The 27,278-nt window shown below is 38.5% G+C and overlaps 6 protein-coding genes and 1 pseudogene across 8 annotated transcripts; 5 read left to right on the plus strand and 2 right to left on the minus strand.

Annotated features, from left to right (window-relative positions):
• The first annotated feature begins 1,045 nt into the window (after positions 1-1,045).
• Positions 1,046-6,230, plus strand: LOC120009451 (polyadenylate-binding protein 2-like). The gene is made up of 9 exons (XM_038860061.1): positions 1,046-1,673; positions 2,554-2,672; positions 3,375-4,031; positions 4,114-4,191; positions 4,271-4,360; positions 4,498-4,635; positions 5,158-5,337; positions 5,447-5,653; positions 5,765-6,230. The coding sequence occupies exons 1-9, from the start codon at positions 1,421-1,423 to the stop codon at positions 6,008-6,010; spliced, it is 1,968 nt and encodes a 655-aa protein (XP_038715989.1). The 5' UTR covers positions 1,046-1,420; the 3' UTR covers positions 6,011-6,230.
• A 777-nt stretch (positions 6,231-7,007) lies between these two features.
• On the plus strand, positions 7,008-10,595 carry LOC120009632 (uncharacterized acetyltransferase At3g50280-like). Its single transcript, XM_038860284.1, has one exon. The coding sequence runs from the start codon at positions 9,142-9,144 to the stop codon at positions 10,492-10,494; it is 1,353 nt and encodes a 450-aa protein (XP_038716212.1). The 5' UTR covers positions 7,008-9,141; the 3' UTR covers positions 10,495-10,595.
• Positions 10,596-11,943: 1,348 nt separating this feature from the next.
• Positions 11,944-13,110, minus strand: LOC120008812 (annotated as a pseudogene).
• On the minus strand, positions 13,054-14,392 carry LOC120009966 (protein NRT1/ PTR FAMILY 4.1-like). The gene is made up of 3 exons (XM_038860703.1): positions 14,075-14,392; positions 13,918-13,993; positions 13,054-13,812 (listed from the first exon to the last, which is right to left on the minus strand). The coding sequence occupies exons 2-3, from the start codon at positions 13,984-13,986 to the stop codon at positions 13,537-13,539; spliced, it is 345 nt and encodes a 114-aa protein (XP_038716631.1). The 5' UTR covers positions 13,987-13,993; positions 14,075-14,392; the 3' UTR covers positions 13,054-13,536.
• A 674-nt stretch (positions 14,393-15,066) lies between these two features.
• LOC120008481 (NAC transcription factor 29-like) lies at positions 15,067-17,985 on the plus strand. The gene is made up of 4 exons (XM_038858811.1): positions 15,067-15,587; positions 16,267-16,572; positions 17,139-17,534; positions 17,620-17,985. Exons 1-3 carry the CDS (start codon positions 15,117-15,119, stop codon positions 17,250-17,252), a joined length of 891 nt encoding a protein of 296 aa, XP_038714739.1. The 5' UTR covers positions 15,067-15,116; the 3' UTR covers positions 17,253-17,534; positions 17,620-17,985.
• Positions 17,986-19,562: 1,577 nt separating this feature from the next.
• On the plus strand, positions 19,563-22,973 carry LOC120008967 (transcription factor UNE10-like). 2 transcript variants are annotated; one of them, XM_038859377.1, is made up of 6 exons: positions 19,564-20,077; positions 20,283-20,372; positions 20,479-20,544; positions 20,622-20,687; positions 22,259-22,570; positions 22,659-22,973. In XM_038859377.1, the coding sequence occupies exons 1-6, from the start codon at positions 19,712-19,714 to the stop codon at positions 22,734-22,736; spliced, it is 978 nt and encodes a 325-aa protein (XP_038715305.1). In that variant the 5' UTR covers positions 19,564-19,711; the 3' UTR covers positions 22,737-22,973. The 2 variants fall into 2 exon arrangements, with proteins under 2 accessions (XP_038715306.1, XP_038715305.1); XM_038859378.1 differs by lacking the exon at positions 20,622-20,687 and having other exon boundaries at positions 19,563-20,077.
• A 1,491-nt stretch (positions 22,974-24,464) lies between these two features.
• Positions 24,465-26,443, plus strand: LOC120009689 (transcription factor bHLH95-like). 2 transcript variants are annotated; one of them, XM_038860368.1, is made up of 3 exons: positions 24,465-24,896; positions 25,146-25,605; positions 26,121-26,443. In XM_038860368.1, exons 1-3 carry the CDS (start codon positions 24,693-24,695, stop codon positions 26,147-26,149), a joined length of 693 nt encoding a protein of 230 aa, XP_038716296.1. In that variant the 5' UTR covers positions 24,465-24,692; the 3' UTR covers positions 26,150-26,443. The 2 variants fall into 2 exon arrangements, with proteins under 2 accessions (XP_038716296.1, XP_038716295.1); XM_038860367.1 differs by having other exon boundaries at positions 25,146-25,592.
• Positions 26,444-27,278: the final 835 nt, after the last annotated feature.

The raw sequence follows: 27,278 nt of genomic DNA on the forward strand, positions 1-27,278 counted from the left end.
CAATGAATCTAGATCTACTTTCAGATCTGTTTGGAGGATTGCTCAAATTGACATATTTGCCTTGTTCAACTTGTTTTTTGTGTAATTGTGTTTGTTTTTAGTCTACTCGGATATATTCCTAAGCTGTTTGTAGTCCGGTGTAGTATGGTATAATCCGGTCTAGTATGGTGTTTGTAATTTTCTAGTCTAGTTCGGTATTGTTCGGCGTTTGTAAATTTCTAGGTTGTTTTCGTAGCGTTAGGTTTAACGTTTACTATCTTGAAATGAGATGCATGAGTTTCAACCATTTAAAAAAAAAAAAAAAAGGATTCAAAAGGTGTTTCAAGTAAAGTTACACCATGCCTAAAGCTAAAATGATTTAGGTGAAGTGATAAGTGATAACCTACCAACTTGGATATGCATATCTTCTAAAGTATGTTTTAATTAATTATAAAATAAAGCAATCAGCTAGCCAGATCTATACTGACTTCATGCATGATTATTATAGTCTCAAATAAAGATTGCTAATTTCCAGATGACAAAATTTCTTTATGCTAATGTACTAATTATCAAGTTTTAATTTATAATGGGCTGGGCCCGCCCAAATGATTGACCAACTTTAACGGTACGCAAAGAATAACAATTTAGGCATTCAATTATGGGTCTGGGCCGTTTTATCTTATTGGGCTACTTTATTAGTAATTTAGTTTACGGCCCAATAGTTCGACTTTTGGGCCATCGATTTGGTACATCACATGTTGGGTTTACGCTTGACTCGATAGTCCACTCCGACAAATGGCTTCTGATCCGAACTTCTAGATGGGCTACGATTTTAACCACTTTTCGGAAACTTCGAAGAAACAAAACAAGAGTTCGAAACTTCACAAGACCGCCACGTCATTCTGTTGCCAACCGTTACGTAACACCTTAGAGACTCGATCATGTAATGCTAGCCGTTGAAACAAAACCGCTGCGTCTATCTGACGGACAGATCGGACGGTAAAAAACAAACATCACAATCAAACTGGGGTTTCTCCAGATAATTAGATATAAAACCCAGACGGTTACGCCTGAACCGGTGCGGTGCAGTTTGTTCTTCCCTCCCAGTCCACCCTAAAAAAATACCAAAAATTTTGTCGGTGTTACTTCCTCCGTCGTCTCGGTCGTCGATCGTCTGTTAGTCGGAAGATTTTATCTCGCTTTTCTCTCCGCTTTTATAGTCCTCATTGCAGAAAAGGAAAAAAATCTCAAATTTGCATTATAATTGTTATACATTAGGTATTTCAGTGGCTTATCGGGATTTTCAGGGTTTTGAGTTATAATTCTGTTGCTTGTTGTTCTCTATTCATTCTTTTCTTTCATCAAGAAGGGGAGAAGGAATTGGAATTGAAGTAAAAAGAATTCTTGAAGGGTTTGTCTTTGTCTGCTTGTGTTTGGTAAGATGTCGCAACTTCAAGTGCAGCATCAGGCTCCAGTATCGGCACCGAATGGTGTGGTGGCGGCTAGCCCTGCAGCGAATGAGTTTGTGACGACCTCTCTGTATGTTGGAGATCTTGACCAGAGCGTGACTGACTCACAGGTCTACGATCTCTTCAGCCAGGTTGGCCAGGTCATGTCAGTTAGGGTTTGTAGGGACCTAAGCACCCGCCGATCTCTTGGATATGGTTATGTCAACTACAGCAATACTCAGGATGGTCAGTATTCTATTTCCCGTTGCGAATTATTGTGTGACAATGTTTAAAAATCTGCGGATTTTTACCTTGATTTTCCTTGTACATTGTGCTTCGCATGTGTTGTAATAATGGTTAAAATCTGATCTTGGGTTTGCCACTGTTGATATTGGCGAAGAATTGATGTTGAATATAACATGTATATTTTGAATCAGAATATTAAAGTTGATGATGCTGGTTTTGATCAATTTGGGTTGGAGGCTTATCACTTACGTGATTAAGTGCCATTGTCCCCCAGGCGCCAACCATCCATTATGCCAACATTATCAAGCCCTACCACTGCATGATTTTATCACAATTTTAGTGTATTAGGCTGATTTGTCAACTTGAATTGTATCTAAGATTACTTCTTCATCCATGTTGTTGTGATTACGGTAGATGGGTTCTATTGATAGTATTACCACTGATAGTTACAAAAATCTAGCCAGGTGTTATTGTGGGATATATGAGTAAATCTCTCTGCTCTTGTCCTCCATTTTGAGTGTATATGGGCCATTGCCCTTGCTAAGAAGTACTTCGTATGGTTGGATCGGACTCTCTCTCTCTCTAGGACAGTTATCTCCATAAATAACCAACAGCACACCACTCCATTTACCAGTTACATCTACAATGCATGCACTGATCTGGTTGACCAATGACTGCAACCTGAACTGAACTGAGCCACTTCCAAACTGTCCAATCAGCTATGGAGGAAAGAGATTAAGGGCTGCCCGATACATAGGAGCTTGAACAAGCCCTCGCTCATCTAGTACTCTTTGCATTTTCTTTGGAGGATTGCCAGTCACTTTTGCTGGTTATATTTTATTTTGTTTTATTAATTAGTTTTTGTTTCTCCTGTCTACAGCTGCAAGGGCTTTGGACGTACTGAACTTCACTCCTCTCAATAGCAGGCCAATTAGGGTCATGTATTCACATCGGGACCCTAGTATTCGTAAGAGTGGAGCTGGGAATATATTTATCAAGGTATTTTTTATTGTGCAACTCTTTTTTAGTTGTGTGAGAAATGAGGGTCCTCTCTGAGGGCAAACTGGTGGACTCCTCGGGTATTACATTCAGTTGTCTGTTCCTTCATGTGTTCCTCTCTTAGAAGTGCGTATCATTAGGTTTATCAGGTGAAATATCTGGATGCTCTTAGGCTGCAATTTAGGATTCCTGCTCTACTGTAATAGATGAATAAACATACATATGTTAGATTAGGATTCTTTCAAGTTTTATCGTTGTAGAAATCACAACTATTTTGGAACTTTTAGTTCTGTGTAGCTATGCAGCCATAGTTGGTAACACTTTTCTTTGCTGAGAAATATGCTGATAATATTTAAGAGAATTCTCCAGAAGTTATAAAGAATTAAGTGGTGGACTAGTCAAAGGGAGTAATAGCTTATGTCTAGCTTACTTTGCTCCCTTCTAGAAGCTCTCTTAAGACTTTTATCCACATTGATTGTATATTTTGTGTGTGTTTTAGAACCTGAAGATTTAAACATCTTTTTGAGGTTCTGGTGCACCTTTGGAAGTGTAATTTTGTTTTTTTTTTTTTTGCTGTAATCATGATTGTTTTGGTTGTACTTAAACATTCCTCTTAGATCTGAATTTCAGAGCTCATGTTGCATTGTCTTTTTTTTTTAATATTCATTCCTTGTTTTCTTGTATTTTTTTATTGGGATGCAGAATATTGACAAAGCTATTGACCACAAAGCTTTACATGATACATTTTCTTCATTTGGGACCATTCTTTCTTGCAAGATGGCTACTGATGCTTCTGGCCAATCTAAAGGCTATGGTTTTGTTCAATTTGAAAATGAAGTGTCTGCACAGACTGCAATAGATAAGTTAAACGGCATGCTTATAAATGATAAGCAAGTGTATGTTGGACAGTTTCTCCGCAAGCATGAACGAGATAGTACTTTGAGTAACATAAAATTTAATAATGTTTATGTGAAAAATTTATCCGAGTCAACAACTGATGAGGATCTGAAGACAATTTTTGGCGAATATGGACCAATTACAAGTGCTGTAGTCATGAGGGATGGAGATGGGAAGTCGAAATGTTTTGGGTTTGTCAATTTTGAACATGCAGATGATGCTGCTAAAGCTGTTGAAGCTCTTAATGGCAAGAAGTTTGATGACAAGGAATGGTATGTTGGGAAAGCCCAGAAAAAAATTGAGAGAGAGATTGAACTGAAGGGGAAGTTTGAGCAGAGTATTAAAGACACTGTAGACAAGTATCAAGGGATGAATTTGTATATTAAGAATTTGGATGACAGCATCAATGATGAAAAACTAAAGGAATTATTCTCCGAGTTTGGTACAATCACTTCATGCAAGGTGGGCTATATGTTCTTTTATGTTATTCATTAAATTTCTGTGCGACCCTTGTTTCTTGACTTACGCATAGTCTCCTTTACAGGTTATGTGCGACCCCAGTGGTATTAGTAAAGGTTCTGGATTTGTCGCCTTCTCTTCTCCTGAAGAAGCATCTCGGGCTGTAAGTTTAGCACCTTTTGGTTTTCATAATTCGTGGAATAACTAGAATATCTTATAGCATATTTACCGTTCAATTACAGCTTGCTGACATGAATGGAAAAATGGTTGTTAGCAAACCACTCTATGTTGCACTGGCTCAGCGGAAAGAAGAGAGGAGAGCAAGGCTACAGGTATCATTTTTTTGAAAAATGTGGTTGAGCTTGAGCTGCATTTTAGCTTGAAATTGTGTGTTCCTTAATATTTACACTTTTCTAGCTGTTTTTATTCAGGCACAATTTTACTTTGTAAACTGGGTTTGTTGTTTTAGGCACAATTTTCTCAAATGAGACCTATTGCTATGACTCCTCCGGTTGCTCCTCGTATGCCAATGTATCCACCTGGTGCCCCGGGGCTTGGTCAACAATTTTTGTATGGGCAAGCACCTCCAGCTATAATTCATCCACAAGTAATTTTCAGCATTATTAATGTTGTTCATGTTGTCGTTACGATTATTATTCTTGTTGGATTCTTTAATACCTAATCTAGTTTCTCAGCCTTTTATTCATTTTGTTTTCTACGCTTTTTTTTTTTGCTGTGGTTTGGTCTCTTCAAGTTTCTAGGGTATCTCATATTGTAGTTTGAATCTGCTCTGCTATTTAAACGTATGCTTGCTTACTGATATCACCTATTCAGACTGGTAGTATGTCTGCATTCTTTAATTGTTCTAAAAAATGCTGGACATTGTATTTTTTTTTTTCCGACCCTTAAATCCAAAGTAGGCAGCATAAATTTGAAGTGATGACAAATTCAGTAGAGGATTTTGGTTTCAAGTTGAATCTTATTGTGGGGGTAAATAACATTTTTTGCCCCAATTGGTTCTCCGCGACAGTAATTTGCTTCTATCAGCACTCATAACAAAGATCGGTTGCAGTGTGCACTTGTTATTCTGGAAAAGCTAATTTCTCGGCTTCCTCAATTGTTTATTTAGGCTGGGTTTGGCTATCAGCAGCAGTTTGTTCCTGGAATGAGGCCTGGTGGGGGGCCGATGCCAAATTTTTTTGTTCCACTGGTCCAGCAGGGTCAGCAGGGCCAGCAGCGACCAGGGGGGCGACGTGGATCTGGACCTGTGCAACAACCTCAGCAACCAGTCCCACTTATGCAGCAGCAGGTTTGTCGAATCTGAATCCTTATATTCTCTTTTTTAGCATTTCCCCTTGTTCTACAATGATACTGTCTGTTGTTACTTGTGTGATAATCTTTTTGTTGGCACCTTTCAGATGGTACCTAGGGGTGGACGCTCATACCGTTATCTGCCTGGTCGCAACGTGCCAGATGCTCAAGTACCAGGTGTTGCTGGAGGGATGATTTCTGTTCCGTACGACGTGGGTGGCATGCCAAGGAGAGATGCTCCAGTAGGTCAACCTCTGCCTATAACGGCATTGGCTTCTGCCCTGGCAAATGCAACACCTGAACAGCAGAGGATGGTGGGAACTTTTTTTCCATTCTCTATGCTTGAGTTTCGTGTGGTTGGCCTCTGTATTCTCTCGTTTGTTCATCAGCATAATGTTTTGTTCTGTGTTTTTGTGGATGGGCAGATGTTGGGTGAAAGTTTATACCCCCTTGTGGATCAGTTGGAGCATGAAGCTGCAGCCAAGGTCACGGGCATGCTTCTGGAGATGGACCAGACTGAGGTTTTACATCTGCTTGAGTCACCTGATGCTTTGAAGGCTAAAGTTGCAGAGGCCATAGAGGTCCTGAGGAATGTAGCTGCTGAGCAGCAGGCAAACAATCAAGCTGATCAGCTTGCCTCACTCTCCTTGAATGAAAATCTTGTCTCTTGAGTAATGACGTGTGGGCGTTTATTTAATTAGAGTGGACTAGTCTCTCCTTCGGCACAAAGGGCATATAGATTTCAAACGTTAGATACATTATTTAGGGTTGCTGGTATTTGCTAGGAAAGTAGGGAGGTTTGCGAGTTTTTCCTGAATTTTGTGGTCAAATTATTTTGAACATAAATTCAACCTTTTGATATCTTTGGTATGAGGAATTTACGTTGCATGTGATAAGATCTCACATAGGGAAAATTAAGAGGAGGAGAACTCATCGTCTAAGACAGGTTTTCTAGGTTTAGGTTTAAGCTAGGACATTGGAGTTGGAGAAACAAATTCATGAGGGTTTCAACCCAGAGTGGACAATATTATAATGTGATTGAGCTTGTGGGCATTACAAATCTATCTATGGTTTAACTCAATTTATTCGAAGATCAAAGGTTTTCATTAGCTTCACTTGACACAAACGTAGGAAACAAAATAATAAAATGACATTTGGGTTCTTAATAAGCAATTAAACAAATGTTTTATGTAGGTGTTTAGGAATGACGTCAACTGCTGTGAAGTGTTGTGCTATGCGTTATAAAACTATGGTGCTATGAGCTGAGTTGGAACGTAGAAGCTGTTTGGCGCATCACTTTCAAATTTGTGGTGAGGTGTTGTCAAACGTAGTCTTTGTGGTGAGGTGTTGTCAAACGTAGTCTCGCGTTTTGCGTGTGAAATTTGTCCAATTTTTATTATAAATACTAATAAATACTTTGTGAATTTATTAGTGGTTGAATCTACCAAATTTAAATTTAGTCTTTCACAAGTTTATTTAGTATGAGTGCATTGAATATAAAAAAAGATTTATTTCCCTATTTATTCACAAATTTATAAGTATTAAGTTATTTTTATAACTAATAACTAATAATAATAATATAAATAATTCTAAAAATTTGATTGACAAAATTTAAAAACTAGACAAACTAGAAAAAAGAATAAAAATAAAAATGGATGCTTCATAAATCACAACCCGATCATTGAAATTAAAAAAACCAAAACCAGAGGAAGTCGTTTTAGGAACAAATAAACCATAAATCAAAATCAAAAACCAAAGGAACAAATAATCTGAGGAGAGACAGTCGTTTGAGGAAGAGCATATGTGAGGAGGGCAGATCTGAGGAGAGGTAGTCGTCTTCTTCTTATACCCTTTGTTTCTTCTTCCAGAATTTTCTCTCTCTACCCCTCTGCAGCTGCTCCTGCTGTACGTAAGATGCTTGAATGAAGGGTGTCGCGATTTGGCCATGGAACTCGAACAATCATGCGGAGGACGAAGCAGCACTTCAAACAATGGCAAATGTGTAAATACCAATGACTTTTTTGACTTCGAAAGATGGGGGCTCCGTGTTTTTTAAAGTGAAATGTCGTTTGCTACAACTCTAGTGGTTGTCGAGATTTTGCCTGGTTCATTCAAGACGGAACGTGTACCCAAACACGCGAAGACCACATTGCGGCCCGTTACGCCAAAACTCAACGGGGAATGCAGGCCTGAAACGTGTGCCCAAACCCAGCCATACACTTCGGAAAAAACCCATTTTGTAAAAGTTTGGGAGAGGAGGGGACGCCTCCTCCTCTCCCCGCTCCAACGCCCCCTCTCCTCCCCCTTTTCTCTCCCCCGTCTCCTTCCCCTCTCCTTCTCTCCTTCTCTTCCTGCCTCCATCTCCTCTTCCTTCTTTCTCATCTCTCTCTCTCTCCTTCTCCCCCTTTCCTCTTCTTTGCCTCTTTTCTCCCTTCTTCTTTCCTCTTCTTTTCCTCCCATGGGTTAGATATGTCATTTCTTCATCCAGATCTGTTTTATTTTTGTTTTGTGAGTTTGTGATTTGAATAAGGATTTTGTAGGGATTCTCTTCTCTGGATTTTGATCTCCTCCAGTTGTCGCGGATCTTCGATCATCGACATTTTTGGTGTTCCAATGACATTAATTTAGAATTTTAGTGATGAGATTCCAGATCTGAAGGAGTTTGGTCTCTCTCGTTTGCAGGGTTGTCAAGATCCGGTTGTAGATCCAAGTTGTAATCTGTGTTTTTTTTCGTTAGACAATGATTCATCGGTGTCTGATATAATCTGGTGTCGTCTAACAATGTTTGGCGATGTCCGATTTAATATTTGTGTTTTATTACTTTGTTATTGTTTTTTTAATCTTTAAGTTGTATTCAACTTTTATGGTAGACTCGATACCTACGGGTTTTAGTTATGAGTAACCTAATACAACGATCTCTATCACCTTCTTTTAAAAAAAATAAAATAAATAAGCGAGAAAACAAATTATCAAATTGAGCAATTAGGCATGTTGTATAGAACCCAAAAGATTTCTATATTGGGGCTTCTCCATTTTTGGTTTCGGTTTGGTCTGGGCTTCTCTTTTCTGAGTTTTTATTGCTCCGGTTCTTGCTGGTTCATGGGTGGCTATTTGCTTGTATATCCTCTGTTTTCTTCTAAATAAAATCCACATGTATCTATCAAAAAAAAAATTGTTGAAGAGTGAGAAGGAGCAGAGGTGCTGGAGAAGACAAGGAAGAAAGGAAGGAAGCAAAGATCTCCAGATTGGAAAGAAAAGTCAATTCATTGGTGACCTTTAGATGGATTCGAGGGTCTACAAAGTGAACAGCTTAATCCCAAACATTTTACCAAAAATGTTCAGCAATATGTGGGAATGATATTTATGTGAGACAGGTTTGACCAGTGAAAGTTGGAGAGCCATATATTATATGCCGCTATCATTCTCATGATAGGGTCCTATTGCAATCTTTCTTCCACAATCCAAGTCGTTGACGGTAGGTGAGATGGCCGGCCATCCACCCACCCTCAAGAAAGCAAAAGGACTCACATGCTTTCTCTCTTTTAAAAAACCTCCCATAGAGCTTAAAGATGCAATAAAGAACATTGACTTACTGACACAAACTAAACTAGTCAATAACTGGGTAGTTGAGGAAGGAGGGGCTTGCGCTGTCGCTTGGGCTGAGATCTCTTTTAAGAACTTTCGCCGTTGCTGCTGCAGGGTATCAAAGTTAAGCTGCAATTCTGATTGCGGTGATAGAAAGGAACAAAGATCTATAAATTAGCTCTCTTGGGCTGAGAGAAATTCAGTGGAAGTTCTGAAAATGAGTTCATCAACTGCTCGCCAAATCTCAGAATGCTTCATCAAACCCGTCCATGTTTCAGAAGAAATGAAGCAGCCATTACATCTGACACCATGGGATCTCAGCATGCTCTCTGCTCACTATATCCAGAAGGGTATTCTCTTTACCAAGCCACCAGAGGTAGAACAACAGGAGAATTTCATGGAGTCTTTCTTAGACAGGCTTAAGCAATCTCTCTACCTCACTCTCCTTCATTTCTACCCACTAGCCAGCCGTTTTGCCACAACAAGAAGTGAAAATCCTCATTCGCATGTTGTCTTTGTGGACTGCAACAACATTGCTGGAGCAAGATTTATTCATGCAGCCCTGGACATGAAGGTATCTGACATCCTTTCACCAAATTATGTACCAGTTGTTGTTCAATCGTTTTTTGACCTTACCAAATTGCTCAACTATGATGGCCACACCACGCCTTTGTTGTCCATTCAAGTCACGGAGCTAATAGATGGCATCTTCATAGGGTGTTCCATGAATCACGCCATTGCTGATGGAACCTCTTTTTGGAATTTTTTCAATTTGTGGTCTGAAATCTTTGAAGCAGGAGGAAATTACGTTCCCATATCACACCCATCTGTCTTCAAACCCTGGTTTAGTGAAGGTCAAGGTCCCATGATCAACCTTCCTTTTAAACATCCTGATGAGTTCATCAGGCCATATGAATCACCTGAACTTAAAGAGAGAATCTTTCACTTCACAGCAGAATCACTTGCCAAACTCAAAGCACAGGCCAATGCACAGAGCAACACCAGCAAGATTTCGTCCTTCCAGTCCGTGTCTGCTCTATTCTGGAGGTCCATTACCCGGATACGAAATCTCCCACCAAATCAAATAACCAGTTGCAGGTTGGCCGCCAATAACAGAACCAGATTGAATCCGCCTTTGTCTCGGGATTACTTTGGAAACTCGATTATTACTCTGATAGGAGTGGCCACAGTAGGTGAACTGCTTGAACATGATCTTGGATGGGCGGCATGGAAATTGCATCAGGCTGTGGTTAACTACAATGATAAACACGTTCGCGATTGGCTTGACATGTGGCTGCAGTCTCCATTCACTTACCAGCTAGATCGTTTTTTCGATCCATGTAGTGTGATGATGGGGCACTCACCCAGGTTCAATGTGTATGGAAATGGATTTGGACTGGGAAAACCAGTGGCAGTTCGTAGTGGGTATGCAAATAAGTTCGACGGAAAAGCGACATGTTACCCGGGACAAGAAGGGGGAGGAAGCATTGATTTGGAGGTCTGCCTCCTACCAAATTCAATGACTGCTCTTGAATCCGATGAGGAGTTCATGACTGCTGCATTTTTATAACATCAGCTGCACTAATGGCAGCAAAATTGTTCTATCAGAAGACTATCATGTCACATGTACTGTTTTCAATAATGAAATTATGGCCAGTATCCATTGAATTCTGTCAAGCCTAACTGCCTGAGTAAGATTCTGCATGAGTAAGACAAAGAAAGAAGGAGTAAATCACATAGGAACATATATTTATGTAATTTAGCACAAATTCCTAAATTTGCAAGCAGTAAAGAAATTCTACAATCAAAAATTTACAAAATGTGATCGTGAAAACACCAACATCAACCATGATAAAGATGAGAACTATTTGTACCCCCGACTTAACTAAGTACACTCTCAAAACTTAAAAAAAAACCTTCATCTAATCACATCCCACTTGACCCTATCATTTTGTTTCCCTCCTTTCCTTCAATCTCCTCCTTCCCTTCAGACTCCTTCTTCCCTTACAAAGACAGAGACAGAGCATCACCTACCCCATTGCCTGACCCTTCCTCAATGAAAACCCAACACATTCCCTACCTCCACAAACTCCACCACCTATTCACCTAACAATGCACCGGAGAATGACCAACCAACAAAGACTCGTATATGGGCTGTTTTTATGTAAACATGGGCCTAGTATGATTCTGGCCCATTGATACACAATTGCCCATTAACATTTTTGTGTGCCTATCACACACAATCAATGCTGACATAAAAAAAAAAGGTGCTCCACTGCAGGCTAAGTAATGTAAAAAACGTGGGTCTGAAAGGTGGACCAAGCTTGAACGGGACACTTAATTAATGTATACAGAACCATAGAACCTAACTGCATTATCCAACATTTTGACAAGCTCCATGACTCCATCACCGTGAACCATGCCTGTAGCTGCACTGATAGCGAAATTGGACAATCAGAAGACTATCATGTATTCATGTCAGTTCTCAATAAAGGATCCATGAGAATTCCACATGATCTACACCATTGAATGCATTGGGTGTGATGTTGTCTAATCCAATGCATGGTTGCATTGCATTGGATGGTGGAGATCTAGGCAACACCAACTCATATGCAACGACGTGGGATGCAGGTGTTGTGGTGACACAGTGATTCGCAAATCGAATCCAAGATGCGGATGTAGGTGGACTCGGCTAATAAAAAAAATGTATTAATCGAAACAACTTCGTTTATAGATAAAAAATATTGTTCACAATAATATCAATGTACTAATCTATGAACTAAAAGAATTATTGGTTTACTTGTTATAGTTTAATCATGCATGATTTTCCTGTCAAAAGTTTCTTTCACATAATGGTACTACTTGAAGATTACTGAACAGAAGCTTAATCGTTACAAATGTATGAAAATGGTGAGAGTCTGTATGTGGGATGGTTTTGCAGTTGAATTGATCAAACTTTCACTCCTTGCTGTAAAAAAACACACCAGTATCATGATTTTTTGCATAATGAAATTTTTTCTGAAATAAATGATGTGTAAAGAATTAACAGATACAACAAAAAACAAAGCACAGATGGAACTTTAGACCAGATAGTAACCAGTAGTAGTAGTTCAATTTGCCTCTGTTGAGATTGTTACTAGCCAACCACCCACCACTCACCTTGTTAACCACTTCCACAAGTACTGAACTCAAGAAGTAGCCACCAAGATATGGCTGTACCAAATGACTTCATTCTAACTGAGCTTTCAGCATAGAAAAATTCTAGCAGCCCAGCTAAAGTGAACGTATCAGCTCCACGCCTCCACCGAATATCGCGTATTGGAAACCAAGCCACAACACACTCATGGGCAGCGGCTCAACAGAATCAACCATGTTATGCTGTATAGCCGCATTTTGGCGGCGGGTTTCAACAATTCCAGCAACTGCCATTGATATAGCTGATAGGACTAGGCCGACCCCAATACGTTGGAGGTGGGCGTGGGGATTCCAGTGATCTTTCGAGCGAATGGGATAAATATATTGTCATATACTGAGATCAAAACGAACATGAATAACAGGGGGATTACAGGAACGGAGGGACCAGGAACCTTGAAGCCCAGGATACTTGTGTCCAGGGTGTTGCTTTGTTGGATTGAGAAGGTCTGGAGCAGAGCCACACATGTGTTCATGAAGATAGTGCTAATTATAATTGGTAGCATGCGCACTTGTACCTTTGTTTCTTCAATTTGTGTTACTGTGCACAAGCTCCAGCCATCGGTGTGTTTTGATGTTCCAACATCTGTACGACTTCTCCTAATGATTGCCGCACGGTCCAAAAAACTGCGGAAATCATGTAAAAATTAGAGATGGACTAGTTAATGTCCTAAAATAACATAAAGCTTTTGTTCATTACTTTTATCAAATACCTGAATTGATTAGTCCGCTTAAGAAATTCACTCTGACCAGCTTCATTGTCATGGATTTCATGTAATTCTTCTGTCCTCTCTGGTGATGGAAGGTTTCTGTTTTTAATAACAGCCACAAGGACCTGTATCAAAAATAAAACTGTATATGAGTTAACCTTACTCAAAATATGTAGATGCATATTAACAGGTCAAGTTATGTCCAGTGATTCTTTGTTTACCTGCAGAATACGAACAATAGGGCTTCCGTTCAGGGCATTATTCCGGTACGGTGGCTTGCCCATGGATAAAAAGATGACGGAGAATAAGATTGCAACGGTGCACACACCGAACGACTAGTCCCAACCTAGGTTTATACTAATCCATACAACGAAAGTCACTCCAAATATAGAGCCAATGGTGAGACTATACATGAACCAGTTGAAAAGGCTAGATAACTGAACCGCCTCTTCTGGGTCCTTTTCATCGAATTGGTCGGCTCCCAATGGTGTTAAGGCCGCTTTGACCCCACTGCTACCAAAAGCAATAAGATATAAAGCAGTGTAAAAGATGGCATTTTGGGTGCTATCTGCAACCTCACATTGATATGCTAGGCTTGGTGCAATCCCTTTGCAAGGGAGTGGTCTCAGGTGAGGGAAATGTGCTTGAATTGCTAGAAGGCCAAATCCCTGAAGAGAAAATAAACACAATCAAAACTGTTAGTTGTTAAATCATCTAGATTTCAAATGGTAAAAATGTACATATAGGTGCGGGCGTACCAGCATTTCTATGATTCCAAACAAGACACAAGTCTTGAATCTTGTCAAATAAATGTCAGAGATGTATCCTCCGAGGAGTGTTAGTATGAATGTAGTTCCCATGACGTTTGTAAGCACGACGGCGGATTCAGGTATGGTCAAGTTCATATAATCATTGAAATAGAGCACCAAGCTGACAGCACTCGAGACGAACGCCATGTTCTCCAGAGTGACCCAGACCCTCCCTGGCTGCAACATTAATTCAAACAGTTAGAGTGCGTACAAATAGCAAATTAAAAATCCCATCGGCCATCTCCATTGAGAAGAAATTATTCATTATTAATCAATAATCACCATATACAAAGAGTGCGGCTCTGTTTCCTCCTCGCTTGGTTTCTCTCTTCCATGGAGTTTCATCCTCATAGATACCCTGTAAAGTTGTCCACAAAAATATCAGCAAAAAAATCCACCATCAATAGAAGCTGCAGCTCAGAAACAACATAAAGCTTACCATTGTGTAGATGAAGTTCTTTTCTTTCTTGACCAGAGAAGCAAAGGTTATTGCCTTTGTCTTAATTATGATGATCAGAGTTGCTTGTGGGAAGGTTTTGTAGGTCTTGAGACATAACCACTTTTAACCATATATAGAGAAAATTGACAAGTGAAGGTTGTCTTATATTTTCAGTTGTATTTGGCAGATATCAAGAAAGAATCAGTCTTGGCTATAAATAGAGAAGAATTGATGATGCTACTCTTGACATACAGCCAAGAAATCACAGAAAGAAATCGTATGACATCTTGGCATTTGAAAACATTCTTTGAATCTTTGTTTCTCGCATGAATCTCTACCATTTCTAACCATAAAGAAAGGCCTTGTTTGTTTTCATAAAAACCTAGAACGTATTCCAAATTTTTTGTTTTTATTTTTATAAAACCAACAACTAAGATATTAAAATTCTAATAATTTCACCTAACCCAAATTCCAACCCCCATCCCACCTTTCTCACGAGTGTCGAGAGTCTGCTATAAATTTTTTTTACAAGAGACTTTGCCTTAATAAATAAAAGGAACTTAAATTTTTTTATAAATAAAATAATGTATGAATATTGGTCATGTTTACGAATTCAACGATATATTTTTTGTTTCAAAGAAAAATCAAATTCATCACAAGATAGACATATGATATTTCGAGTCTATATTCAACAGTCCACAATTCAAATTTATTTTTCATATTCAATTTTATTTTTTGGGACAAAAATACACCGTTGAACTCATAAACCCGATAAAAATACATTTATAATTTTCAAATAAAAAATGATTTTTTTAATGGCTTTAGAGCCATTGGAGCGGTGCACTGAGTCTATATACTACCATTGTAAAAGAACACGTGGCATGCGATCAGTAGTGGATTCTCGTCAGTGATATACTGTCATACACAATTTTATTTGAGAAATCTTCTAGGGCACGCCAGTTTTCTCAATATACAAAACCCCCAGTCGTCTCAATTTGCCCATTCCCCCGTCGCTGCTGTGACCTGATCTCTCGTTCGAAAAATGGGAGATTATGGAAACCCTAGGTCGGCTTCAATTTCTCTTCCACCGGGATCTGGATTTTACCCCTCCGACGAGCAAGTATTCTGCCATTACCTTTCTTGTAAGAACAACACAAGACAGAAACCTGACAGTGAAAATCTTGACGGCTATGATCTCATTAAAGAACTTGATTTGTACAATTACGATCCGTACGAGTTGCCGGACACTTCGAGCTTCGCTTACGGGTACAAGAACGACAAGAAGCACTGGTATTGCTTCACGGTTAGGGTTTTAGAGAGCAAGGGAGGGAGGAGAAAGGCCAAAGGAGGGTACTGGAGGAGGGGAGCGAAGGTTAGGAACGTGATGGGAGCAGGAGGAAAGGCTGTTCTTGGAACGAAAACGATGTTCGTGTATTATCTCGACAACTCGCAGAAGAGTGCGGTGAAAACGGATTGGGTCATGTACGAATATGCCCAACATGAGGACCATAAGGTATATTTGGATTGGAATTTCTATTATCTTTTTCTTTGGTAGATGGTATATGCGTTTATGAAGCCCAGATGTTGATTCATTGCAGAGTGAGGATGACTTCTGTATTTCTCACTTTGGCATATTAGCATATTAAATCATTGGAATGTTAGCATTTTAAATCATGATGAAATTCCTGTTCAAGTCTTGACAATTTTGGTAAATTATTTGATATGAATGCAAAGAAACTGGTTTCAATTTTTTAGATAATTGGTGTATTCAATTGTGAAGCGCGCATGCTATGTGGAATGCTTGAAGATGTTCTATGTTATTTACATTGATGTGTTGAATTTGCTTTAATCGTTCTTTCTTTCTGCCATCTTGATCTTAAGTTGCACACTTAACTAAGGAATGAACTTCTCTGTCATAAGAGCTGAAAACTCCTAATAAGTTATTACATCCACTTTTTGTGAAATTACTTGGAAGGAATCTGTTTTTCTGATTTGTCAATTGGGTTAAGGCACCAATTAAAAGATTCATCGTATCATGATTCATGATATATAATGTTATACACTGCACAACCAATATCAATGATTTAGCTTTTATTCCTTACCTTTAATTGAAGGTTTCTTCCACATGGATAGGGTTGATATGGTTCCCTTTAGTGTTTTAATTGTGTATTGTTTTTTTTTTCCATATGCAGACTTCTTTTGTTCTATGCCGAGTGTTCATCAGATCCAATGGTGGGAATAGCATCAGCATGTCAGATAATGTTTTGAATTCTTGTGCTGAACAAACTGCTTCTGCAGTGCGTCATGTTGGTATCCAGTATGATGGGCATCTTGCTTCTGAAGCTCAAGTGCATGATGACGTATCTGTTGACAGGAGAAATAATATATCAAGGTATCCCCAGGATCTGCCTAGCAAGAAGAATGATTGTCTGGTTGTTAAGAAGCCTGCTTCTGATGCCAGTTTTCACGTTTCTCCAAGCATTAAACCCAATGAACAGGTAACATACTTCAAATGTTTTCCTGATCCTGACTTATATTTTATACTATTTTTCTGCTACTTGTTATTACATTTACTATTATTTTCATCCTTCATTTATTTGGTGAGGGCATATAATTGTTTCACTTGATCTGATTATCTCTGGATGGAAACTTTGTCGTTTTGGTATCCACTATCCAGGATTGGATTCCATATTGTGAACTGTATATATGTATAATATATTACAGTTAGGCCCATTATACTTCAGCTGTTGATTTTTAGGTATTTGTTTTCCCCAACTTTTTTTAACTGTTGTGAACTTCACATTATTTAGTCTGAATCTAAAAAAACTTTCTGATAAACACAATCCTTTTATTTATGTACTTGTTTCTCAAGAATGTTTACTGTCGGAAGTGAGTGATATGCACACAAGTTGGTGGCCAATCTTTGGCATTTTTTTTATACCTAATCTATGGCTTCCAATCTCTCCAAGCAATATGGCATAATGTTCTGACTCATATATCGGAAATACATCCAGCTTTTACTCTTGATGCAGTCTAATTAACGTGTGTCATTTCCGGTATGCAGGTGAGGTCGATTGGGCTTACTGGCAGTGATATATCTGTTGATACCTTAACTGCGCAAGAATTAGTCTCCATTCTCGAGGAAGATTTCATGGAGTTGGATGATCTCGTGGATTGATCATCCAAAACAAATATTTGTAGATATGTGTGTTTATACTCTGAAAATAATGAGTTGGGATATAGGTTTATAACCCATGAAAATGCAAAAAGAAGACACTGCTTTGAACTTTGTCATGAAAAAATGTCTTAAGAACATTAGACGGAGATATATTTTGCCACAATTCTGCTGTGAAGCTGGGAGAGATATCATGGACGATAGCTGCATTAGTTACCATTTTATTGGCCAACTTGGTTTTGAAGTCGAGAGAGATGTCACAGAAGCATTATATCATCTATAAAGGTAATATGAATTAAGCCAACTGTTTGTCTCAATTTTTTATTTTTCAGTCTTATTAGGGGGACCAATCTTGTATCTTGGTGTGCAGATTGCCTTGTGCCCAATGACAGACACTTTTATCCGGTGGAATGGTGAACAAGGTCGATATGCTGGATGATGGTTATTTCAATTCTCAAGATCTCAGTATTAGCTGCTATGTTGGACTATTGATGATAGAGATCATTATTTACGTTCTTCGAAAGTAGATTTTCCCTCTTGTTTACTACCTTTAATTCTCCAAGTTTAGGCTGCCTATTGTCGTTTGTTTCTTCAGTTTCATGTGTTGCTGTAGGAGCTAAAACTATTGCTAGATTATGGATGAGACAACTATGCTCTCCTCCCTTCTCGCTAGGGCCTTCGTTTTGCAAGGCTCCTCCTTACTTTAAATTGCCTTGTGTTCCATTTTTGAATTCCACATACTTTTTCAAATTTGGATCAAGTTTAATATGGTTAATTGGTTATGGTTTGCTGAATTTCTTAAAGTTTGTTGGAGCTATTGTTTGGAAGTAATTTGAAGCTGGACTTTGGTGGTCTTTGTGTTCATATTTGAAGTTGGGAGCTAGTTTTGTTGGGGGTTTTTTTATTAGGGGTGCTCCGAGTCTGGTCCTGTAGTTTGGGAATTATAGAGGAGGCTGTGGAATCTGTATGGGCTGGGTCAGCCCATTCTTTCAAAGCCCAAGTAAGGTGAACAGAAAGACTGCTGCTAATGGGGAATCTGTAAGAGAGCGAGACGTATAGGGTTGGCCTACTGGAGGCTGTTGCTAATACGTTACAAAAAGTGACATCGGGAATTGGACTTTTGGGTCTCTTTATTCAATGCAACGGTGACGTTTGATTGGATAAGACGACAATTTTTGGTTTGACTTTCACTTTCATGAGGTGTGTTGAAACTTTGAACTTTGAAGAGAGCATGAATCCCGAGAAACACTACTTGCACCGACGTCCCTCTATGTTTTCAAAATATTTTTAATGACCCCCTCATTTCCTTTTATCACAAATCTATGTTTTGAAAAAAAAATTCGTAGTATGTTTCACTGTTCTTTGAATATGGTCTTTCTAGCATGAGAAACACTATTAAAAAAATATACTAGCATACTAGTATGGACACTTCTAAAGGACGGGCTGTCCGTGCTCCACACATGTTGAGACATGACACGTGTTGGACGTGTCTAGGTTCTATGTATATGTATGTATACTAATTAATATTTGTCTATTTTAAGATTGTTAACTTATGTCCCACATTGCTTTGGCTTACCCAAATGTTAGTGATGTGGGTTTATAAGAAAAAAAAACTCATGTCCTTCTCACCTCTCATTTGAATGAAATCTTTTCATGTGCTTAAGTATCACTAGTGAGATGACTCAAGAAGAATAAAACTGTATGAGCCAAATGTATTCAGGGAAGCATGTAAACTCAAATCGGATAATATCATTGATGTGAGTCTGGTTAAAATTTCGACATTGTTTGTTCAATTATTGGGTCTGACATAATCCAACCCATAATTACGAAGAATTATCATAAGTTATGACTTATATCCTACATCGTTTGGATAACTCAAGTGATGTGAGTTTATAAGAAAAACATATGTCCCTCTCACTTGAATAATGAGACCTTTTAATGGTACATTATCTAGAAAAAATAAAATGGTGTGGCTCGATGAATTCACATGAATCGATAAACTTAAAATGAAAAATATCATTAATGTGAGGAGAACGTAGATTGATAGATTCTCAACAAATGCCAATATTTATTTTGCAATTTATTATTAGGCACCGTCAAAGCTGGTTAATGGCCCGTATTAGAGTCGGACCTTGGTTGTTGGACCAAAGATCGTAAATCGTTAGCTCTGGCCTCTGAGGGCTTTACTAAAAAGTCTTGTGGACACGTTGTCCAGAATTGAAAATAATGTGAAAGTATGAGTGCTCCTACTGAAAAACAATAAGAATATAATTAGGGCGGGAGATTAATCAAAATTTATTAAAACCCTGATTATCCCCCACAAACCCCCCATCTTTATCAAAAGCACAAAAAAAGAGAGAAGAAAATAACAGAGAGAGAAGGTTTTGCACTGAATCTTGAGGCGAAACGAAACATAACATACTCGTCATTCTTCGTCCTCTTCTATCAACAACTGGTCTATCATGGCGGATCTCTTTGGAACCGCTTCTCCTTCAGATCCCGAGCCCCAAGAATTCTCCTCTTTCCTCCAGCAACTCCTCCACAATTCCTCTTCATCGTCAACTTCATCTTCTTCTGCCTTGCCTCTCAAGCCTAAAATGGTGCACTCATTATCTGCTCCACGGCAGCTGTCGGTGCTACCCGAGGTCGGGAATTTCGTGGATCGTCTTCGGTTTGGGGTTGCGGCCAACCTGTCGGAGTCAGACGGTGTAAATAATTTCTTTGGAGCCCTGCCTGTTGGAGTCGTGGATTCTGATGCAAACGCCACCTCGAAGAGGAGAGCGGTGTCGATGGAGAATAGTGTTGGCTATTTAAGTTGCGACAGCGAGGTAGTCCATTGACATTTTAGTTTTAGTGAGTTCATTTTGCTTGCTGAGAAAGGCTTGGAAATAAGATCGGAAAGTCGAATTCTTTGAATTTAGGAATTCATGTTTTAAAATCCCCATATTCTAGTCAATGAAATTGAATTTTCTTTTTTGTTTTCAAGTTTAATATAAGAAAACGTTTGAGTTGCTGCTTTCTTCTTGAGTTTAGAACGGCCCTGATGCGACAGAGGGGCCATCCAAGCCTCGGAATTCGTCGAAGAGGAGCAGAGCTGCAGAGGTTCATAATTTATCTGAAAAGGTTTTTGCTCTAAAGCCTTGAGACTTGAGTGCGTTTTTATGTGCTTGTTTTGGATGGAATGTTTTATTTTGGGTTGTGCTGAGAAATGTGGTTAATTGATGCACAGAGGAGGAGAAGTAGAATAAATGAGAAAATGAGAGCTCTTCAGAACCTAATCCCAAACTCTAACAAGGTACTTTGTCCTGAGTTCTTTCTCATAAGTCTTGATTATCCAGAAGGATAATTTGTTTATCTATATGCACATCTTAGACGGATAAGGCTTCTATGCTGGATGAGGCAATTGAATATCTGAAGCAGCTTCAGCTACAAGTGCAGGTGTCATTTCCTGATCTGATCTCAGTTCTCGATTGAATTATGATATTTTAGCTATGGATAGATACATTTTTTGGCTACGGATAGATACATATATTCATATTGGTTTATATATTGGTCATTTTTGTCTTTTGGAGATTCAGCCATTCAGATGTGATATTATGTGCCTCGCTACTAGGGACGAGTCCCAAAACAAAAGGTAGAAATTTAAAACCTTTAGTGCCTTTACATTCTGACTCAGCCCCATTTAGTGCGCGTGTAAACAATCAGTGAAAATGGAGGTATAAATTGTAAATTTTCAACTTTATATACCTAGAGGCCTTAGAAATAATGATCTGGTTCCTCCGGTGTGTTTATGAATTTTAGACTAATGGCGAATAACTCTGTAATGTAATTAACATGTATGGTTTGTCTCTGTCATCGTGAGTGATCTTGAATCCTGTCGTTGGGGATGTAACTATATGGGTTTCTATCAGTACATACACATTTAGATGTGTATGTACTGGATAGGCTTGACATTTAACAATTACATAAATATGAGCCTGAATGTGGCTTTCACTAGAACCTGTTTGTGGTTGGTTCGACACATGTACCCTGTTTGGTCTGCCAGTTTTTCTTCTTATGCTTGCTTTAGTGCTATTGCCTTGCAAGATTCATTCCTTTATACTGCTGGTTTGCTTTAAAGTCACAGCTGTGTTTCTTGTAAACTTCTATAAATTTAGTTAAGTTTCAACTATTCATCATGGTTGTATGGTTGTACCACCTATGTATTCCATAGCACCATATAGAATATATAGTTTGATGTCCATTCTTTTGTTGTTTAGAATTACGAGATTCCACAAATAGCTCATGGTTTTATCTCTATAATTCATGATTCCTTCACCTGAATGTTGTTCTAATGATTAAACCTCACTACTGTAAAATAATGTTTTCAGTAGAATGTTGGTATGCATTAGTGCATATCTAACTATTCTGGGCACACTGTAAAGCCTGGTTACAAGTAGCTAATATCTACTGAATCCTTGCCTCGTGCCCTAGTCTCTCTTCATATTGTAATTTGCCTTCTTTTGTCCTTTTACACCACTTCAACTTGAATCAAGCTATTGCTTAGTAAGTTTGGTACTATCCAATCCTTTCTTGATTAGAAGATGAAGGAGGAAAGGATTCTTAAGCATGTTTCCTTGCATTTTTCTTAAAATTCCAATAATCTAGGCTGCATGACAAGTTTGTAGTCCTGGACCTGTAATCTGCATTTAATCTGTTCATTCAAAATATTGCAGAAAAGCAATGAGATTTCTATGATTATATATTCTGGAAGAACTTGATGGACCCCAAGTTTTACAAATATGTTTACTTATTCATGCACTAAATTCACAAATATATTCAACTTATTCTTGAGCACTATAGTGAACTGAGTTGTGCTTCTGAACTGTTAATTTTTATGACTGCTAGTTGAGCTGTTGTTCCTTATTAGTCTTCTTCCGCATCTCATGATGAACACAGAGGTGGAACGAATCTGTCATATTAACCACAATATGTTGTGCTATTCATTTGTAGTGTTATTTTTCTTGCAGATGCTATCAATGAGAAATGGACTGAGCTTGCACCCTTTGTGCTTGCCTGGAGTATTACAGCATGTGCAAGGGTCTACAATGGGAATGGGCTTTGATGAAGGAATTGGATTGTTTAATGCCAATGTATCAGCTGGCACATTTTCCACAAATGAAAGCTTAATGCAAACAGCCCTTGGCCTTCCCAGCCAATGCACAAATGCACATCCCTCTACTCTTATATCGTCAGTGACAAATATCTCCCCTTCTGAAACAGTTTTTGAGTCCACAATGCATGCACAGTATGTTCCCGTCAATCTCTCCATGTCTTCCGAGGTAACTATAGCTTAAATAATCTATGATATTACAAGTTAATGTAATCTATGCATATGGGGATTGACAACTCTTTTCCTCCAATGTGAAGGAATCCTGCAGGGAAGGCTTCCAAGTGCAGATGGATTCGGATCACAATGGGAAGAACTCTTCATCTGGTGTATTGTAGTTGAGCCTGTATTTCGCGTATAGGATGTTTGAAATTTCAGCCACCATAGCCAATAGTTTTTTCATTCATTCTTTTTCCTTCCAACACAACAGCTAATACAAAAAAGAAACAAAAAAACTGCTGTAATTTCACTCGTATATTTATGATGTAAATTGTGAAAGGATATCATAATTTTGGGAAGCAGATCGTTGACTCCCATTGACCTCTGATAGAAATGTCGAAGTTCTGGTTTTAACATCTAGAATGTCACTCAAGGCCTTCATTTATAGGTTGGAAAGATGTTGCCAGTATTGCCTAGAACCTATGCATGAAAGAAGTTGAAGGGAAATGAAGGGAAACTGTCTTTTGCTGATGTTTGTGGTTTTGACTGGTAAATATGTCACATTATGTTTAGATGGTTTTCTTTTTCGTGCCAAGAGGTCGTTATTTGTACAGTTCACAGGGGTTGGTCTTCCTTTTTCATTATTCTGCCATTGTTGCTCTGAACTCTGAAGTTTTATTTTAATCCTACCTCGTAACTGGGTTTGTTTTGGATGCATTTTCTCTCCTTCCCCTGCGATTAGAAGGAGAACTCAAGTCATTGAAAAGAAGGCAAGACTTCCCAATTAAAACCTGTGGACCAGATTAGGACATCATCTGGTGAAATCTTAGCATCGTTAACATCGATAATTAGTGTCAAAATTGAAAGAAAACGGCTGCTCCTCTGGATAATCAGGCTGTTGCGAGGAAAGATGGGGTTTTGTCTGTGCATCGGATGGCTAGTGGTGTTGGTGGTGGTTACATATGTAATGATGATTGGCTTCAGATGGAAGCAAAAGCTCCAGCTTTAGGAGAGTTGCACTAAATAGCAAGCATTCTTGGAAAGGAAAAAGGTTTGCAAACTGAAACCCTTTTGTGTTTTAAAAGAGGAGAGAGAGCTCTTTCTTTTGTGACAAATGTAAATTGATACAGTAACAGAATAAGAGTTGGAAAGGTTAGGTTCAATGATGAAAGTAACAGTCGCTCAAGAACAGACATGAGGATTGAGGAGCCAGAGAATGAATTGGTGTCGTCTTTTGGAATTTATTCTGCCTGTAATGGCTGAACCCAGAAATAAAATGACGTGGCGAAAGGGTGGGGCCGAGGTTTAAGAACCAGACTGACCTTTCGGTATGTGAAAATAACGGCCTTAATTAATTATTATGGCCCATTGCTGTTGTGTTGCATGACGCTGCTTCTCGGTTGCCAAGCTGTACTTTTACTTTGTCACCCATTACTTCAATTTCATTTTACCGTTTTGCCACTCAGGCTCTGCTTTCGTCTTGCCTCCCGCGTTATTTCTTTGCATAGGTCAAAGATTCATAAAAAGCTTTGTATCTTTGTGAGCTTCGGTTTCATTCTCTCAGCATATATTTTGGTCTGATCTTACCTGTTATCAACGTGGAATAGAATGAATTGGCGATCAAAATTTAAAACTGGACAACTGTTATTGGATCGGAGAATTCTCAATTACCAAACAAAGTAATTATGTATCTCTCATTTGATTTATCAAATATGACTCTATTTGAGAGGGTGAAGATTGTAATTTGGAGACAAATGAAGGGGCAAGAAGCTAGAAAGGCTGGAAGTATAAAACGTAGGGCCTGCCCTGAAAGGAAATCGTGTGGGGCACACACCCTTGTGGTATCCGTTTTTGTTTGGAAGCCAAATAACGGCATTGTCTCATGATTGTATTTTGTTCTCTTTCGTTCCAATCTCCTCTCACTTTCGCCAACCTAACCTTTCTCTCTATCTCTCTCTTCTCTTTTGTGAATAAATTCAGTCATGTCCACACAGGCAATCCCGCATATAAAGTACCTGGACGATCAGTGAGATTAAGCGAATTTATGCGATTGTTGCGGTTAAGATGATTCTGGTGGAGGCAGCACTGAAAGCGAATTCGTCTTCAAACCTCCTAATTTAATCATTGACAGTGGCATGGATGCCGAAACAGCTGTTGCAGGTGTGGTGGGTCACAAGAGGACCAAGAAGGGAGTTCCAAAAAACGACGAAAATGATGGTGATGGCGGCGGCGAAGGAGCGGAGCATGAGATTCACATCTGGACGGAGAGACAAAGGAGGAAGAAGATGAGGGACATGTTCTCTAATCTTCATGCCTTGCTCCCTCACCTCCCTGCCAAGGTAATTAACCATATCAAAAATATTTATTACATTGATCAAATAATCTATTGATTTTCTCGGTCTAATTGGATTTTTCTATCCACTGATTACACATCAATGGTCCTGAGTGGATTTCACGTTACCCAAAAAAAATCTTCAAATCTTTGATAGCTTGATTTTAAGGGTACTAGCTAGGGTTTGGGGTTATATATATATATATATATATATATATATAATAACTTTCCCTTTGAATTTGTGCGAGGTGTTTAGGCAGACAAGTCCACCGTGGTTGACGACGCAGTGCGCTACATCAAGGTTCTTCAACAAACCCTCCAGACAATGCAAAGAAAAAGGGTTGAGAAACTAAGTGGTGGAACAATATTAGCTGATTCAGAACCATCCACCATCACTTCACAGACACCCCGGGGGTATGGATCTACTTCAAGAGAATCATTTTTAGCCGATCAAGGGCTGTCCGAAGCCATGAATTGCGCGGTTCCTGTACCCTTTACGCCTGCGTGCTTCCAGACATGGTTTTCTCCGAATGTTGTGATGAACATGTGCGGTGAAGATGCGCAATTCAGTGTTTGTTCACAGAGAAAGCCTGGTTTACTTTCTACCATCTTTTACATACTAGAGAAGCACAGTTTGGATGTGGTGTCTGCTCACATTTCTTCAGATCAACACCGTTGCATATACATGATCAATGTTCATCATGTAAGTATAGTAGGTATATGGTCCTCTATTAACTCCTTTTCATTCCTTTCCTCTCCTTTTTCTTTTTATTGATAGGATTTAAATAGGAGATTTTAACAAATATGAAATCAGGATTTTGAATTTCGGTCTAGTTGCATAAACATCCTTCTGACAACTAAATGTAACACACAACGCAACCAGACAGTTAAAACTTCGAAGTAGCCATTTCCTGTCCTTAATTTTCTAAGAAGTCTTCAACTTCAAGAGTTGTCTAGGGCTCTTGGTTAGCCAAATCGTATGAACTTGGCGAGTTCGATTCCCACGGGAAGTAATATCCTTATGGCCACTCACTGAGTTTTGACCTAACTTATATATTGTCGTTCTCGGTTAAAATTTTTGTTGTCTAGAGCTCACTATCTTGTACTCTAAACCATTAGATGTGTCTTTTATGGTCTGATATATGTTCCATTGTCTGCTCAAGTTAGTCATTGTCTGCTAATTCTTAAGTACAAATAAATTGTCATGTCTGAATGGACATCTTGTGATCAGGCTGGTGGAGCTCCTCCTCAGTATCGTGATGCGTTATCAGTGGAGGATACCTTCAAGCTAGCTGCAGGAGAGTTGAATCTCTGGCTCTTGTCTTGCTGATAATGTTGAATGAACATTCGTGAATCGTGATCACGAACAGTCATGCATGCTAGGTTTCTTCATTTTCAAAAGATAAAAAGTTGGTCTCCTACTTTATAATCCTTATAATCACTTCTGTGAGCAAGTTTTTAAGCGATAATGTATATACAAATCAGACCATGGAGTGTGCATATTGAATTTCAGTTTTTTATATGGTGCAAATATATGAAGTTCAATTTCTCTTTCATGCAAATATATATATATAGTACTATTAGGACAATAGTACTCGTCTTTTGTTTCTTCTGCAACTTAATTACGGAGATGCAATGTTCGAAACCTTAATGAATATAACTTTCAATGAAAAAAAAGTTGCCAAACCTTGCAAGTTTAGCAAATAGTACTGTTTTTATGATGCAGAAACAATGAGATATTCTTTGTGGGTGACATCTACATTAATGTAGTTTTTGAATCAGTTGCTTAGTTAATTGTTCTTTGATGATTGATCGCAAGATTATTGCCTAAACGTTGGCAATAATAGGATTAATCGAATCGAACATCCAATTATAGATGTAACTAAATTATTTAATCAAATAATTAACACTCATGTAGGGGCGGACTCAACTTCTTGAGCATATGGGGTAAGATTTATGAAAAAATTATTATAATAAAAAATATTCAAAAATATTTAAGTTGAGAAATTTTTTTCCCATTGGTGTTGCCCCCAAAATATTTTTTTGAGTTATTTATTCATGATATCTTCAAAAGTCTAGAAAATAATACTAAAAATCAAAATATTATAGAATAGAGGTAAGTAACAATTGAAAGTTGATTTACAAATGTTGTCGAGTTTTTATATTTTGAAATTGGATTATCGGACCTTTTTATATAGACTCTATTATGAATTGTAAATGTATGATGAATCTTTTTGTTGGAACCAACTCATCTAGTGATGAGACATTTTGTAATTTTGTTAGACCTTTATAAAGAGACACGACTTGAAGTAGTATGGAAAGATATAGATTTAATAAGAGTTCTTGAAGTACAATTCTAAGTAGAAACAAATGAAAGAAAAGAATTCAA

This window comes from Tripterygium wilfordii, chromosome 11, assembly GCF_013401445.1.
Source record: "Tripterygium wilfordii isolate XIE 37 chromosome 11, ASM1340144v1, whole genome shotgun sequence".
NCBI classification, from domain to species: Eukaryota; Viridiplantae; Streptophyta; class Magnoliopsida; order Celastrales; family Celastraceae; genus Tripterygium; species Tripterygium wilfordii.

What these genes read in the sequence shown, in the direction of transcription:
- LOC120009451 (XM_038860061.1), top strand. Translation starts at nt 1,421, where the DNA reads ATGTCGCAACTTCAAGTGCAGCATCAGGCTCCAGTATCGGCACCGAAT. An exon ending in CTACAGCAATACTCAGGATG is followed by an intron (nt 1,674 to 2,553) that starts GTCAGTATTCTA and finishes TCCTGTCTACAG; the next exon opens with CTGCAAGGGCTTTGGACGTA. An exon ending in TCCCACTTATGCAGCAGCAG is followed by an intron (nt 5,338 to 5,446) that starts GTTTGTCGAATC and finishes GGCACCTTTCAG; the next exon opens with ATGGTACCTAGGGGTGGACG.
- LOC120009632 (XM_038860284.1), top strand. Translation starts at nt 9,142, where the DNA reads ATGAGTTCATCAACTGCTCGCCAAATCTCAGAATGCTTCATCAAACCC.
- LOC120008967 (XM_038859377.1), top strand. Translation starts at nt 19,712, where the DNA reads ATGGCGGATCTCTTTGGAACCGCTTCTCCTTCAGATCCCGAGCCCCAA. An exon ending in TTCATAATTTATCTGAAAAG is followed by an intron (nt 20,373 to 20,478) that starts GTTTTTGCTCTA and finishes ATTGATGCACAG; the next exon opens with AGGAGGAGAAGTAGAATAAA. An exon ending in ATCTCTCCATGTCTTCCGAG is followed by an intron (nt 22,571 to 22,658) that starts GTAACTATAGCT and finishes TCCAATGTGAAG; the next exon opens with GAATCCTGCAGGGAAGGCTT.
- LOC120009966 (XM_038860703.1), bottom strand. Translation starts at nt 13,986, where the DNA reads ATGAGGATGAAACTCCATGGAAGAGAGAAACCAAGCGAGGAGGAAACA. An exon ending in AGCCGCACTCTTTGTATATG is followed by an intron (nt 13,813 to 13,917) that starts GTGATTATTGAT and finishes TTAATGTTGCAG; the next exon opens with CCAGGGAGGGTCTGGGTCAC.
- LOC120008481 (XM_038858811.1), top strand. Translation starts at nt 15,117, where the DNA reads ATGGGAGATTATGGAAACCCTAGGTCGGCTTCAATTTCTCTTCCACCG. An exon ending in CCCAACATGAGGACCATAAG is followed by an intron (nt 15,588 to 16,266) that starts GTATATTTGGAT and finishes TTCCATATGCAG; the next exon opens with ACTTCTTTTGTTCTATGCCG. An exon ending in GCATTAAACCCAATGAACAG is followed by an intron (nt 16,573 to 17,138) that starts GTAACATACTTC and finishes TCCGGTATGCAG; the next exon opens with GTGAGGTCGATTGGGCTTAC.
- LOC120009689 (XM_038860367.1), top strand. Translation starts at nt 24,693, where the DNA reads ATGGATGCCGAAACAGCTGTTGCAGGTGTGGTGGGTCACAAGAGGACC. An exon ending in TCCCTCACCTCCCTGCCAAG is followed by an intron (nt 24,897 to 25,145) that starts GTAATTAACCAT and finishes CGAGGTGTTTAG; the next exon opens with GCAGACAAGTCCACCGTGGT. An exon ending in ACATGATCAATGTTCATCAT is followed by an intron (nt 25,593 to 26,120) that starts GTAAGTATAGTA and finishes TCTTGTGATCAG; the next exon opens with GCTGGTGGAGCTCCTCCTCA.